Raw genomic sequence first — 17116 nt, 5'->3', positions numbered from 1 at the left:
TAGACTAACTCAAGCCCGTCCCTGTCCCACCAAGAGCCCAGCAAAAACAAGAGGGGCTCACGTACAGGCACAAATACAGTTTATCTCAATCTTTACTGTCCTAACAAGATGTCCAAAATGCAACATACAAAAAGCAAGAATGGAAGCAACATACTGCCAAGACCAAAAACCAAATAATATAACTGGAGTAAGAGAGACCCAGATACTGAAACTATTAGCTAGGGAACTAAGATAACTATTATTTATGCTTGAAGTTCTCATGGAAGATCTGGAAGACAACAGGCAAAACACACAGGGATTACAGCAAAGAGACGGAAACCATCAGAAAGAATCCAGAAGAAATGCTACAAACCAAAAACATGATAAAAAGAGATAAAGTCCATCTACAAATGGCTCATCAACAGACTCAACACAGCTAAGGAAGCAGGCAGTGAACTTGAAAACAGATCAACAGGAAAATATCCAAACTGAAACACAAAAAGAAAAAAATAAAATAGAACACCAACCTAGAACGGTGAGAAATTTTCACACCGTCTAACATACATGCAATAGGAGTTCTAGAAAGAGTAGAAAAATAAAATGAGGCAAAGGAAATATTTGAAAAGAAAATGTCTTAAGAATTTTCCAAAACTGATGACAGAAGTCAAATCAGAGGTCCAAGAAGTGAAGCAAACAACTAACAGAATTAACACCAAATAAAACTGCTAAAAATTAAAAATGAAGCAAAAATTTTAAAGGTGGCTAAGGAGATTAAAAAAAGATATATAACCTATAGAGGACCAAAGATACAAGTGACAGCAGAGTTCTCAGACACCAAGGAAGTGAGAAGGCAATGATACAGATATGATATAGAAGGTGTGATACAGTTAACATGCTGAAAGAAAAAAAAGTCAAATAATGGAAAAAAAAAAACGATACCAACTGAAAATAATTTTCAGACCTGAAACAGAAACATTTTTTTCAGGCAAACAAAATCTAAGAAAATTCAAAGCCAACAGACCTGCAATGCTAGGTATGTTTAAAGGAAGTTCTTTAGGCAGAAGGACTACACCAGCCAAAAAGCTGAAATGAGTAATACTGGAAATATCATAAGTGAAGACATATGAAATTCATTTTTATTTTAATTTCTATAAAGATATTACAGCAAAAATAGTAGCAGTATATTGTGTGCTTACAGTATAGTGAAAGTAAAATGCATGAAAACAATGGAGGAAAGTATTAGAGATATACTGTACTAAGGGATTACCAGTGTTAAATGGTATATTATTTGAAGATAAGACTCCATTAATTAAAGATGCATATGATAAACCCAGGGCAACCACTGGAAAGAGTTGAGAGATATAAATTACCAGTCAATAATGAAGACAGTCATAAGGGATGTGATTTAGGTCATACCTGAATGGTCTAGTGGCTTTCCCTACTTTCCTCAATTTAAGTCTGAATTTGGCAATAAGGAACTCATGATCTGAGCCACAGTCTGCTCCCGGTGTTGTTTTTGCTGACTGTATAGAGCTTCTCCATCTTTGGCTGCAAAGGATATAATCAATCTGATTTCGGTGTTGACCATCTTGTGATGTCCATGTGTAGAGTCTTCTCTTGTGTTGTTGGAAGATGGTGTTTGCTATGACCACTGTGTTCTCTTGGCAAAATTCTATTAGCCTTTGCCCTGCATATATATTTCTGCTTTATTGACTATGCCAAAGCCTTTGACTGTGTGGACCACAATAAACTGTGGAAAATTCTGAAAGAGATGGGAATACCAGACTATCTGACCTGCCTCTTGAGAAACCTATATGCAGGTCAGGAAGCAACAGTTAGAACTGGACATGGAACAACAGACTGGTTCCAAATAGGAAAAGGAGTACGTCAAGGCTGTATATTGTCACCCTGCTTATTTAACTTCTATGCAGAGTACATCATGAGAAATGCTGGGGTGGAAGAAGCACGAGCTGGAATCAAAATTGCCGGGAGAAATATCAATAACCTCAGATATGCAGATGGCACTACCCTTATGGCAGAAAGTGAAGACAAACTAAAAAGCCTCTTGATGAAAGTGAAAAAGGAGAGTGAAAAAGTTGGCTTAAAGCTCAACATTCAGAAAACAAAGATCATGGCATCTGGTCCCACACTTCATGGGAAATAGATGGGGAAACAGTGGAAACAGTGTCAGACTTTATTTTGGGGGTCTCCAAAATCACTGCAGATGGTGATTGCAGCCATGAAATTAAAAGACGCTTACTCCTTGGAAGGAAAGTTATGGCCAACCTAGGTAGCATATTGAAAAGCAGAGACATTACTTTGCCAACAAAGGCCCATCTAGTCAAGGATATGGTTTTTCCAGTAGTCACATATGGATGTGAGAGTTGGACTGTGAAGAAGTGCCGAAGAATTGATGCTTTTGAACTGTGGTGTTGGAGAAGACTCTTGAGAGTCCCTTGGACGGCAAGGAGATCCAACTGGTCCATTCTAAAGATCAGTCCTGGGTGTTCTTTGGAAGGAATGATGCTAAAGCTGAAACTCCAGTACTTTGGCCAGCTCATGTGAAGAGCTGACTCATTGGAAAAGACTCTGATGGTGGGAGGGATTGGGGACAGGAGGAGAAGGGGACGACCGAGGATGAGATGGCTGGATGGTATCACGGACTCGATGGACGTGAGTCTGAGTGAACTCTGGGAGATGGTGATGGACAGAGAGGCTTGGCGTGCTGTGTGCGATTCATGGGGTCGCAAAGAGTCGGGCACGACTGACTTACTGAACTGAAACTGAACTAAATGAAGATATAATGCAATTATAAAAATAATTCAAAAGCAGGCAGAAAAAGAAAAACTACATAAAATCTCGCAAGATAGAAGATTTTAATCCAAACATATTAACAATTAATTAAATATAATTGGTCTCACAAATCACTAAAAAGACAGAGACTGTCAGATTGGATATGAAAACAAGACTCAACTATACTAAATCTATTAAAAAAAAACCCCCCTGTAAATGTAAAAGAAGCTGGGATAGCTACAGTAGTATCAGACAATGTGTACCTCAGAACCAGACGTATCATCATGGATTAAAAAAAAGGGCATTTAGTAATGAAATCTTAACTAGGCACCTCAGTAAGAACTTCAAAATACATAAAGCAAAAACCAATAGAAATGACAGGACAGATAAACACACAATCATAGCTGGAAGAGTGTAATATTCCTCTTTCAGTAATTGGTAGAATAAGCAGACAGAACACTAAAAAGCCCATGAACACCACCATGAACAACCTTGATGGCTGCAGATCACACCACCCCCGAAGCAGAATACACACGCGCAGTACATGGAGAATACACGCGCGTGAGGAAGTCAGCAAGTAGAGCATCTACTGGCTCAAAAACCAAATCTTAACAAACATAAAATAACTGAAGCCATTAAATATATACTGTCAGACAATAATTCACACAAGTATTAACCCAAAATAGATCACCGATCTAAATATAAAACCTAAAATTATACAACATCTAAAACAAAACATAAAATCTTCGTGACCTTGGCTGAGGCAAAGATGTCTCAGCTATGACACCAGAAGCCTGATTCATAAAAGAAAAAATTTAAAATCCAGATTTCATCAGAATTAAAAATCTTCTCTAAAAACGCTGTTGAGAATGAAAAGGCAAACAACAAATTGAGATGCAGTTTTTGCATATGGCATATCTGACAAAGGACTTCTATCCAAAACACATACATAATTCTCAAAAGCCTTAATTACTTTTTAAAAAATGAGTAGAGTTGAACAGACATCATGAAAGAAAGTATATGGATGGCTAACGAATACTTGAAAATATACTAACATCATTAACCATTGGGGAAACGCACAGTAAAACAATACTGATAAACATCTACACACCTACTAGGTGTAACTATAATGTAGAAACAAAATCTGATAATACTAAGTGCCGCCAAGATGCAACTGGAACTTCACACAATTTATGGGAATGCAAGGTGATACAGCCACCTTAAAACTGTTGGTTTGGAAGTTTCTTACAAAGTAAATAAACATACACTTACCATACGACCCAATAATCCCACTCCTAGATATTTTATCTCTTAAAAAAAATTTCACACAAAATCTATACACGAATATTTACAGTGACTACTTGTAATTACCAAAACCTGAAAACAATCCCAAATGTCCCTCAATCAGGGAATGAATAAACAGGCTGTGGTCCATCTACATAGTGGATTACTACCTGCCAATAAGAAAGGAACCACCAGCACACCCAACAACACAGATGAATCCCAGATGCAGATATGTATATGAAAGAAGCAAACGTAAAATGCTGCATACTTCGTCATTTTACCTATACGGGATTCTGAAAAAGGCAAAAAACACAGAACATAAAACGGATCGGTGGTTGTCAGGCCTAAAGATGGAAGAAGGAGCTGACTAAAGAACATGAATTTTTGGAGTGACGTAATATTCCCTGGATTTCTTCACTGTGGTGATTACAGACCAGTCTGCGTTTATCAGAACTCTCAGAACTGTACACTAAAATAGATGAATATTATACTTAACTTTAAAGTGCAGGAAAAATGTTACACATTTTTAAGATATTTCATGCAAAAAATACATTGATTTTATTGAAAATAAAAATGACTATTGTTGTATGGCAAAGTCCACAACGTGTCTTCATTGCGTGACTCTTGGAAACATTCCAAGGCTCTAGGTTTTACAGGGCTGGGTTAGGCGTTGGCACCCTTCAGTGCTTCCACACTCTAGCTAACATAAAGGTTAACATCTATGGACTCTCCAACTAGGAAGCTGGGATTAATAGGCTGTGGAAGGAAATGTGAGAGAATTGTTTAAATTTGCATTCTACCTTGAGACTTCTTTCTGACCCACAATAATAATATGTAAGCCTTCCCTCAATGTCCACAGGGGACTGGTTCTAGGACACTCCACTGACACCAAAATCCACGGTGCTCAAGTTCCTTACACAAAATGCCAAAGTACAATGAATGGCCCTCTCTATCTGTGCATGTTAAACCTGTAAATATGGAGGGTTAACATGTACTTATTGAAAAACTCCACTTGTAAACAGACCTGTGCAGTTCAAACCCATGTTGTTCAAGGGTCAACTGAAGTTTCACACAAGAAAAGTAAGAGGGAGAGCATACTGTAAACAGGGAAGGATGAATAACTTTTTATATATCAAAACCAAACCAGATACTAAGAAATAATTATGACATCATACCAAATAGGCTCTGACTTCAATTTCTAAATGTCTAGGATTTCCTGCTGCTGCTGCTGCTAAGTCGTGTCAGTCGTGTCCAACTCTGTGTGACCCCATAGACGGCAGCCCACCAGGCTCCCCCATCCCTGGGATTCTCCAGGCAAGAACACTGGAGTGGGGTTGCCATTTCCTCCTCCAATGCATGAAAGTGAAAAGTGAAAGTGAAGTCGCTCAGTCGTGTCCGACTCTTAGCGACCCCATGGACTGCAGCCTACCAGGCTCCTCCATCCATGGGATTTTCCAGGCAAGAGTACTGGAGTGGGGTGCCATTGCCTTCTCCCTAGGATTTCCTAGTATTAGCTAAATGCCTTCTTGGTAATGTTTTATATATATATATATATATATATATATATATATGTTTTTTTTTTGTTGTTGTTTTTTTTTGCCATTTTGCACAGCCTATGGTATCTCAGTTCCCCAACCAGGGATCAAAAAGCACAAAGTCTTAACCACTGGAACAATAGGAAAGTCCCCAAAAATGTTTTTAATGGAAAGGTTCTACTTATTCAAAAGAATTCACAAAGATTAATAAAAATGAAAACAAGAAAGCATTTGTGGCCTTGACAAAGAATAATTCATTCAACAAGAATGCTGACTAAATATTAATCATTACTTAGGCTGAGCATTGTGTAAGCACTGCATAGCATCTAATGCTGAACAAACAGAATAATACCAGCAAAATGCTGTTTTTAAAGATACAGCACACTTCTGCTTTTTCATAGAGTATATTTACCTCAAAGCCAAGTCTATCCTTTTCTTTCCAAAAACAAAAATGTGTTACTTTCTTATCCCAGAATTCATCTGGCTTCACTACACAAACAAGGGACACTTCAGCTGGAACAACATTCTATAAAATACAAAAAAAAAAAGAAAAAATTATACATGTAAAGTTAGTAATTTACTGAAGTTGTAAATTATTAGGTATTCATGACTGAGCAGAGTAAGAGACCTCTGGAAAATAGTTAAAGTGATAAAACACAAGAAACGCTGCAAACTGCAAAACATACAAGGCAATAAAGAAATATTTGAAAGACAAGCTGATTCAGAAAATAATGTTTAAAGACAGCACATGTGAATGATTTTTGTGTTTTACTGAATCTCTAATAGGAATATATTTAAACTGCAAGATAACTTTTAGTTCAGAAATTATTAAATTTGGCTTTTCTATGATATGAAAAAAATTTTGTCTAACACAATCATCTTAGAGAATTTCTCCCAATAATGTAAATCAATTTTCTAACAAAATAAGCTTCTTATTCCATTATATAAAGAAGCCAAGATTCTACATGATTATTAACTTGAAGAAGAAGACAAAGCTAAACCTCCACAAATACAATTTCACATTTGCTAGATATAGTTATTCACATCATCACCTAAAGAATGGAAATTAACATTTACTGAGCTAATATATATTCCATATATATCTTATCAGCAAGTCCCATAGAGTCTATTATTAAAATACATCTTAATTAAACCTACCCATTTCTACCACCTACACTGCTGATATCACCAAATAAGTCAGCTTTTTGAAACCCTCTTAGCAGGCCTCCCAGTTTTGCATTTTTTCATACTCAGAATAAAAAACCCCTAGCAAAGCCAGGAAGCCTGCCCAGCTCAAGGCCCCATGACCTCAGACCTCATCACATGCCTCTCCCCTCTTAGCTCACTCCTCTACCACAGCCACGCTGGCCTTCTTGCTGCGCCTGGAAAGTGACAGGTCTGTTCCCAGCTCAAGACTACGCCCTTGATGTTTCCTCTGCCTGGAATGTTCTTTGCCCTATACCTAGGAGCACTTTCTCAGTTTATTTAGGATTCTACTCAAATAGTCCCTCCTCTTTAGAGACTTTCTCTGACCATCCTACGTAAAGCAGCAACATTTGACTCAGTCCCCTTTCATCAATTTACTTTTCTAAATAGCATTTATCAGTATATGATGTTACATTACTTAGTAATGTAACTAACTGCTTATAGTCTGACTCCTCCGACAGAACCTAGGCTTCCCAATGGCAGGTACCTCATCTATCACGGCATTCCTGTATCTCCAGGGCCTATGACAGTGCCTGGCATACAGAAGATACTCCATGAATCTCTGCTGAATAAATGAATGCACATGAACAAGTGGATCTCATCCTTCCAGTTTTACAGAAGCATAAACTAAGCTTCAGAGAACTAAAGTACCTTGTCTAAAGGAACAGAGTTTGAAGGAATAGTACTAGAACAAAAACCATGTCAGTCTGACTTTCAAGTTTTACCATAACATTCCAAACATTCTAGACCAGGGGTCAGTAAATTCTTTCTCTAGGTCCAGATAAAAAATATTTTAGGTTTTAAAGCCTATACAGTCTCTGTTGCAACTATTTTTATTCTGTCCACGTAGTGTGAAAGCTGCCATAAACAATATGTAAACAAAACTCTGTTTACAAACTCTAGGGGTAAACCACTGTTCTAGACCACAAATAGCACTACTGAATAATAATAATGCTATACGATAATAAGTATTATTATTATTGATCAGGGGAAAATAGAAAGCCTTTCAATTTAAATATCTCACTGGACATGTCACAAATCTAGTGCCCCCTGCAATGACTGGGTTATGAATAAAGTTAAAAAAGAAAACTCAGTGCTATCAAAACTTTATCAGAAGGGGTGGGAAATTTAGAGTAGAATGAGGTTTATTTACATAATGATTATGGAAATCAAATATTCAAAATCACTGAGTATTAAAGCTGTTAGGAACAAAAGGAAACAAGCCAGTCATGTATAGGCAGAGCTAGCACTTAAACTCTGGGCTCCCAAACAGCTGGTTCCAGCACCTTCTGAAATAAAAGCAACATAACTAACTCTGTATGCAGAAACTATCTGAGGAGGAGTGAACAACACGCCATTGCAATTTCTGAAAATGTAACTATCAACAAAATCCAAAAGTCGTTAAAACACCTATCAGAATAGAAATCAAACACACACACACAAAAAAAAAAACAAGAGGGGATTTAATCATCCATTGATTGTTCTTCAAAGCTTGCCACTGATCCCAAACAGCTCACTGGTGACACAGTTGAATGGAAGAACACAAGGCTGTAATTAATGGGTTTCTAACAATTTGTACAAAGAAGAGTTTATCTTCAGGGTTTAGAATATAAAAGCGGTGGGAACATGTTTAACAGAAAGAGTTATTAATGGGACACCAATCTGCGTTCCCTTAAAAACTGACCCACTGGAGGCAAAGGAGGGAGTCTAATGATGAAGGTTTAGGCCAACCAATCAAGAATAAGGTACTGTGCAGAAAATTTGGGAACCATCTCAGATACATCCCATTGCTAAACATACACTTTTAAAGGGGCTTAGGCTGTTCCAGGTTCCAACTGTGATTTTCTCCCATGTTCACCACAAGAACATAGGTTGTTATTTAAAATCCTTGAAGACTTTTGAGGATAACAGAACTTCTTTCCCAAGTTTGTGAGGATGAAATTAAATGAGATCATTTATATAACAAGCTTAGAACATAGCACCTGAACCATACTAAGCATTAAAACTAAAATTATGAGTACCCATTCCTTGAGATTCTTTTTCTAATTATCTTAAACAAAAAATAATCCATTAACAATCATTCTCCCTCGTTGTCATTTAAAATTTTTAATTATATTCCTTTCCACAGAACCCTAAAGTACCTACTAATCATTTTCCAGGTCATTCAAAATTCTTGATCTTTCTTTCAATATCACTGATACTTAATCGAATGTTCACCTTCCCCAAACTAGCCTGCCATCAGCTCCTTTTACTGTATTCACTTAATTTTTGAGCTATCACTAAATCAGCCAGGAATGCCCTTTCCACTTTCTTTATTTTAGATTCGATAATCTCTTTAACTCACTTAACCTTAACTTTCTACACAAGCCCTTCTAAGGAAACCCAGGTACATGAGGGCAATCTGTCCCCTTTCACTCACTCAGTTGCTGTATTTTTCTCAATATCCTCAATACTCTCATAATAAATCAGCAAGTATCTACTAGGTACCTACTACATGCAAGGGATTACAGAAACATTCTGTGAGGAACACAAGGAAATAAAAGCAAAAGACTATGACCCACCCAGACCAGGGATTCTGTAGCCACAGCTGTTTATGAAATGCTTGTCTGTGAGCTGCTAAAGTCCCCAAGGAAACAGCTAAAGTTGAGTACATTTCTTCTAGATTAGAAACAGATATGACTATCACAAATCCGGATGATTTTTGGAGGAAAGAGGGAAACAGAAAGGAGAAACCTATCAGAATTCTCAGCTTAGACTTACCCAGTCCTATTCCCTCCCTGAGGTGGGATGATGCAAATACTACAGCGTGCCAGAGTGCCCGGATGAGTCTGATAACCTCTGCCCTCACATTTTGAGACTCACTGGCTTCAATGCTTAAATTACTTAAACATGACATGTTATTTTTGGTAATTTACATACCTTTAGAATAGGGCCGAAATTTATTTTACTACTCAAGCAAAACCTATAAAGATCAAATCTGAACAATTCAACACTCATCTGTGCATTTCAGAGCTCGGTCACTGCTTAGAAGCTTGGGCACAGTCCAATAAACGAAATGCATTTGCCGCTATCATCTAATCTGTTGCTGTAAAATAAAACCGCTTCCTGAGAGCCAGAAATAAAATTACCTGTAGCATTAAGACTACTGTTTTCACCACATTCCACTGGGATTTTCTGCCATCCACAATCACGGTAAATCCTCGAGCCTTACACTTCTCACTGAAACAAAACAAAATTACAGGGTATATTAAAATAAGCTTCCTATTTTATTCTTCAAAACCCTAAATAAAGCTTACAGCTGAATCATATATGGCACAGCATTAATTTCACTTGATTTGGTTTGCACCATCAACAAAATTCTTCAGGATGTCCTTTCAGTTTTCAGTTTTCTCATGCAATTTACTTTTCTCACTTCAGGAAACATCGACAATTTATAAGTTAATTTGGTGAGAAAATTACTCTAAAAGCATGTAAATTCAACATCTTAATATGAGAAAAAAATCAAACTAACATTCAAATAGCCTCACTGGCCCCTCAACCTCCTCATCTGTAAAATGGGATCACAGTGATAAGTAACTAATGACTGCCAAGTGTGGATGTACTTCTTATCTCTCCTTCCCGCCAAGAGTATAAGGTTGTGAAGTGATATTTCAAAATCAGGTGGAAAATAAAGTAAGCTATTATTAAACCTTTAAAAAGCAGAAACATTACTTTGCCGACAAAGGTCCATCTAGTCAAAGCTATGGTTTTTCCAGGAGTCATGTATGGATGTGAGAGTTGGACCATAAGGAAAGCTGAGCGCCAAAGAATTGATGCTTTTAAACTGTGGTTTTGGAGAAGACTCTTGAAAGTCCCTCGGACTGCAAGGAGATACAACCAGTCAATCCTAAAGGAAATCAACGCCGAATATTCATTGAAAGGACTGATGCTAAAGCTCCAATACTTTGGCCACCTGATGAGAAGAACTGACTCACTGGAAAAGACCCGATGCTGAGAGAGATTGAGGAGGAGAAGGGGATGACAGAGGATGAGATGACTGGATGGCATCTCCGACTCGACGGACATGAGTTTGAGCAAGCTCCAGGAACTGCTGAAGGACAAGGAAGCCTGGCGTGCTGCAGTCCACGGAGCTGCAAAGAGTCGGACACGACTGAGCTACTGAACTGAACTCTGATTATTAAACCATTGGAAATGAGGTTCTTGTGTCTTTGGGAGAAACTTAAAGAGGTAAAAATTTGGTGTATATAATAATTCAAAGCTCGAACACACCATATCGGACCCACCTCTGTTCTCACTTTTGCCTCTTAGTCGCTGACCAGAAAATCCTGAGTGGTGGAAAATGTGTTATTGCTTATACATCATATTCAATTATTCAAGTACCAACTAAACACCTCCCAGAAGCCTGCCCTAGTAAAATGCAACAACTACATGGAAAAACTATCATAAGTGGAAAACTACATAGCTTTATTATTATTACTATTTGTATTACTATAAAATCAACTTAATGCAAGGATCTCAACTGCCCTCCCTCTAATATAGTGGAAGAAACTGCAGATGTGCCTAGCAGAGCAAGGATTTGGTAGTAAAAATTCTCCCCAAAGTTATTCCAATTGCCTACATTATAGGAAAGGTTAATAGGAGACCTCTCCTGAGATTTAAATCCAACAGTCTATGGAATTTTACTAATTCTCCTTACTCTCTCCAAGCACTCATACTAACCTCTAGAGGATTACTGGAGAAGTGACATCCAATTCTACTGAGAAACAGTAAGGCAACAAGAATGAGGACAATATTGCTAAAGACCTGGAAGAACAGGTGCTTCAGTAAGTGGGGACAGAAGCTGAGCTTTAAAGAGAAGAGAGAGGCACCTCAAGAGGTGAGGCAAATGGAAGCACATGTCCATACAGAACACTTGCCCTCAGATGTTCACAGCTATACAATTCATAAGAGCCAAAATCTGAAACAACTCAAATCTTCAAAAACTGATGAATGCAATGGTAAACCATTCAACAGAGTATTATTCAAATCATGAAAAGAAGTGCTGATATGTACTACAACATGGATAAACCTTGAAAACATTATGCTAAGTGAAAAGAAAGCCAGGTCAAAAGTCCATATACTCGATGATTCCATTTATATGAAATTTCCAGAATAGGTAAATCCATAGAGACAGAAAGCAGATTAGTGCGTACCAAGGGCTGGGAGGAGGGGAGAACAGGATGAGGAGTGACTGCCAATGGGTACAGCTTTTCTTTTGGGGTTGATGGCTATGTTCTAGTATTAGAGTGATGGTTATGCAATCTTGTGAAAATACTGAAAACCACTGAAATAAACACTTTAAAAAAGTGATGGGTATGTGACTTGGATTTTGCATTATAAAATAAAAGATCCACTAACCACTCTTGAAGGGTGGGGGTAAGGGAATACAATGATCACTTTCATATTGGCAACATAAAGACTTGCTGGGGAAGCAACTCTGATTATCTAATTGCTAGGTGTGGGACCAGGTAGGAAGAAAGACCACTGTGACTGAGGGGGGATGCAAGCATTAGAAGGACCAGCCTAACAGAGTAATTGTCAGCAAGGGGTCACCAGAGGAGTGGCAGGGACTCTACGAGTGCAGAATGGAAGTTTGCAAGAAGGGGAGCTATGATACGTGGCGGTTCCCAGTGAAGCACCTTCCCTGGTTGGGACTGGAGCCAAGAAAAATGTGTCATCCCCACAATTTGGCACTTTCTTGTCACTGGCATCTGTATCTCTGAGGCACAGGTTGCACAATCAATTTGTTGAACAAGCAAGTTTTATACAAACACATTTATATTTCAAAGCACAATAAATTAATCTGTATACTACGACAAAGAAAGTAATGAAGCTTGCAAATACCATCTGTAGGAACTTAAGGGCATAAAATACTCTAAATTTATCTTTTAGAGTACTTAAAAACAGCCTTAATCATAATTTTCTCACATTTTACTAAGATAGATAAAGAAAATAGACACAGTGCTAAGATACTACATATTTGAAAACTGCAAGACCAACTGATACTACAAACTACTTGAAAGGAATTTTTTTTAAAATTTCAATCCTACAAGTAGACTCACAGTGTAAACTGTGTTTAATGAGAATATACTTAGATTTAGAAGCACATCATATCCCTTACAAATGGTGTACTGGAGTAGCTGAAGTGCTGTATTAGTAAACTCCTATACTACTATTAACATGTTCATAGTTTTAAGACCAATATACAAAAAAAAAAAAAAAATCCATTAAGACCCTAACTTGTTGTTCATACTCCATTAGAGCCTTTCAAGGGTCTGGTGGCTGAATTAAAACAGCTTTTAAAAGAGAAGTGGCTCCTAAACTAGTTCATTCACTTTGGCAAGAAAGAGACGATCAGTGGATTTTCTGGATTCAGTATTCTGTAGCTCTTTACTAATTTCTTTGATTACAACTAAAGGCTCCATTTTTTCCCCCTCAAAGAGCTCTCCTTATACTTCCACCATGGCACTAATTTCACTTATGCTTTTCTTACAATTGCTTGTTTATAATCCATCTTCATTAGATACCATGCTTCCAGAAAGCAAGGATATTATTGTCTTACTGGCATCTGGGAAGCTTCCAGCTCACTGCTTTAAATACAGAGGGCCCCTAAAAATGTCAGAAGCCACACATCACACCACTCCTTGGTCAGAACATAACAATGGCTTTCTTTCTCATCAGGCCCTCTAAGGTCTGACTCCAGCCCCTCTGGACGTTCCCCCCGCACTCTCTCTCTCTCTCTCTCTCAAACTGCTCCACCCACACTCCCCTCCTTACTGACCCCGCAGCACACTGAGCCAGTACTGCCTCAGCGTCTTTCTTTCCACTTACTTCTCCTTCTGTCTAAAATAGTCTTTCTTAAATGCTCTTTCATCAGCTATCTATACAGCCTGGCCTTCACTTCACTCATCTCTGGTAAAATGTTATCTTATCATTTTGTACAGTACTGCTACACACTCCTTCCCACTCCATCCCTCCCTCAACTCCTTCCATGCTCTGTTCGACAGTACTTATGGACAGCCAATGTATTGTGTATAATATTCGTTTCATCATTAGCATATAAGGCCCATGAACGCAAGGACTGGGCCTTTGTTCACCCACTACCTCAGCATCTAGGAAGATGAGGAACTCATTACAGGATCCCATGTATTTACTGAGTGACTGAAGACTTATGAGCTTAATTTCCGTGTGACTCTTGACAAGTCATTCATTAAACCCTTGTATGATGAAGCTTTTTTCTGTAATATAAATGAGTTTTTCTACAATTAGGAAGAATAGACCTAAAACCCAATTTCAAAACAAAACAAAACTTGAAAGAAACAGAAAGGTAACTTCTATAAGTGGTGACTACAGAATTAGATTAATCTGGGCAATTACTTGGCAGCATTTTCTAAAAGAGGATTTAAGTATGGGTAAAGTGTTAGTCTAGGTGATAGAAGATGTTGGTCTAGCTTACTGTTAAGGTACCTTCCAATCTTGACATTCCATGACCGACAATTTCCCTGAGACCTAGAAAATGCTATGATTTTAAATGTGCCTTGAATACATGGTTGAAAGAAAATGTTAAAACAAAAAAGATCTGAAAGATTTACATTATGTTCCACTAGGTTCACCACAGTTATCTTTATATGTCAACCCTAAGTTGTAATAGATGCAGGGTACATGTAAATGGTTATTAGAGTTTTCAATCGCAATGGCATTGTGATTGTAACAGAGGTGAGTACAGCAGTGACTAGAAACACAGGCTTCAGTTAGGCCACCAGGTCCAAATCCTAACTTGCCCCAGGTTCTTAATCAAGATACTTAAATTCCACACACTTTCTAAGCCTCCGCTCCCTTACATGTAAGACAGGGCCAGCCAAGGATAACAGTGGTCGTCTAACAGGGCTCTTATGAGAATTAAATGACTTCCTGTTACCTATTTTTTCTTTAAGTACAGAATATTCTTTTCACATATGCATCCCAATCATCCATAAGTAAACTAATGCACTTTATCATCCGTAAGTAAATTCTCAGGTCCATTTCAAATTTAGTGCTCTCAAAGGAAAGCAGGACGAGCCTAGACAGTGTCGTTTCCATCAAAATGGCGTCTACTGAGCTGCAACTTCTACATGTTTGATTTTTCCAACAAAACGTAAGATGCTGTGAGAATGCTCAGTCAGCCTGAGAACACAGAGCTCTGAAGAAAGTGAAGTAGTCAGATAAGAGCAGAAACCCACATCCACTGGCTATGGATCACTAAGTATGAGGTACTGCCCAGGGCTATGAAAAAATACATAAGACAGTGTCTCCCATTAAGAAGCTTAAGACCATCTAGAAAGATGAAAAGGTGGGGAGCAAGTATTTTAGTTAGTGTCCAATCTCTGTTCACTGACATTCCCTTTTTAATGTTACAAGGGAAGCAACATACATCTTTGAAATTTTTTAAAATATAAGACAAATAAATGGAAAATTTCAAGAATTATCACTAAACACATTCTGGTTGAACGCCTAAAGAGTCAGAAACGGCAAGTGCTGTAAGTCTGAAGAAATGCTGGCAGATTCTGGGAAATACCTATATAAGCAGCTAAGGAAAATTAACATAAAAGGAAACAGAGCAAGAGGAATATAAGCAAAGGAACCTCATCAATTTGGGAAAATTTCTTAATTTCTCTGCCCTCAATTTTTTCATGCACGAAATAGAGATAATATCATTATTTTGAAGACTGAGTTAATGCAAGTGCTATAAAAGTGTCTTGCATGGTAAGTAAGCACTCAAGAAATAGGAACTGCAAGAGTGGGTTAAACCACACACAGTCTCAGCAAAGCAGTTGAGAAGACTGTAAGACCCTCATCGAGAGTGCAGACATAGTGTTTTTGTCTTCACAAAGCATGGTGAACAATATCTGCACTTTGTATCAACAAAATAAACAGACTATTGCATTAAAGTTCACTGTGTGAAAGAGGAGGTCTATAAAACTGAGGATGACAGAACTGTTGTTTTGGCGAAATTAATTTTGTTCTTGTGTACAGATCGGGGAGAGATTGGAGATAGAGAAATTAGCCTGGATACTGCTGTACTAGCCCAGCCTGACAGCTAAGCCATTCCTCGACGTGAACTTAAGCATAAGGGAACAGAAAAGACAACAAATTTAAAAATTCATGGCAAAGAAAGGAAATACTAACTTGGCTCTCACATTTTAAAATGGGACAATGTAAGTTTTCAATAGTCATTGAACGAATGAAATTAATCTTAAAAAAGCACTCATCAACAGCATAAAGCATGTCCAGAGCACTTAACTATAGGTCAACACAATTATACTTCATTTGCAAGAAGTGCTTTTGCTAAGGAGGAAAGGAAGGCACTGGCTCAAACTTTCTTAGAAGCATGCCCCATAAAAAACAGAAATAGAGAAGAGCCATCCAAGGCACCCTTGCAGACTATACTGAGCTTTCTAAAGTCTAAGGCAAACCAATGACCAATCAGTGTTGCATACATATTCAAATCATCCTCTAAGTGCTCTGTAAGGGGCCGCTGCAGCAGAAGTGGAGTCTGAGAAGGCAGGGGTGAGCAGAAAAGGCTGTGGGCCTGACTTCTAACTCTTTCATAAATTTAGATTCTCTGTAAGATCTTCTTTGAATAAAAATACCCAAAGATATTTTTTCATTCTGAATGCATAGAATATGTAGCCCATAGAATTCTGGAAATTATGAAACTACCTATATGGGATTCAAATTAAAATTTCACTATTCTAAATAAGAACTACACAACTGTTATAGCTCCTTTCATGATGTATTTTGGGTAGTTTCCATGCCTTCATTCTGGTTGGTTCCTTCAGTATCCGTATAAGAAACACCTAAGGTATCCAAATCATTTTTATTGGCATTGTGGACATGGGGATAAAGAAGACATAACCTTAGAATCTAATAACTAACTGATTAAACAGTGAACTCTATGACATCAAGCAGAAGTGAATAGGAAAAACTGTTTAAAAGGGCTCCTCACAAAGACAACAATAACAAAAAATGGCTGAGAAATACTGATATAATGTTTTGTCACACGTTTCTAAAACATGTGCATGCGTGCTCAGTGGCTTTGTCACGTCTGACTCTTTGTGACCCCATGGACTGTAGCCCTCCAGGCTCCTCTGCCTATGGAATTTTCTAGGCAAGAATACTGGGGTGGGTTGCCATTTCCTTCTCCAGGAGATTTTTCCCAGCCAGGGGTTGAACCTAGGTCTCCTGTATTACAGGTGGATTGTTTATCACTAAGTCACCTGGGAAACCCTTTTAAAAAGCAG

General features: G+C 37.9%; 1 protein-coding gene across 1 annotated transcript in view; it reads right to left on the bottom strand.

Moving 5' to 3' along the window:
- The window catches only part of SESTD1 (SEC14 and spectrin domain containing 1), a 132366-nt gene that overhangs the window by 57702 nt on the left and 57548 nt on the right, over positions 1-17116 (bottom strand). The window contains exons 4-5 of the mRNA XM_052662482.1: positions 9926-10016; positions 6004-6117 (exon numbers count right to left, since the gene is read on the bottom strand). Of these exons, the coding sequence (XP_052518442.1) occupies positions 6004-6117; positions 9926-10016 (205 nt within the window). The remainder of the gene's footprint in view (positions 1-6003; positions 6118-9925; positions 10017-17116) is intronic.

This window comes from Budorcas taxicolor, chromosome 2, assembly GCF_023091745.1.
Source record: "Budorcas taxicolor isolate Tak-1 chromosome 2, Takin1.1, whole genome shotgun sequence".
NCBI classification, from domain to species: domain Eukaryota; kingdom Metazoa; phylum Chordata; class Mammalia; order Artiodactyla; family Bovidae; genus Budorcas; species Budorcas taxicolor.
Note: the sequence above shows the minus strand (reverse complement) of the source record. Positions and strands in the feature narration are given on the sequence as shown.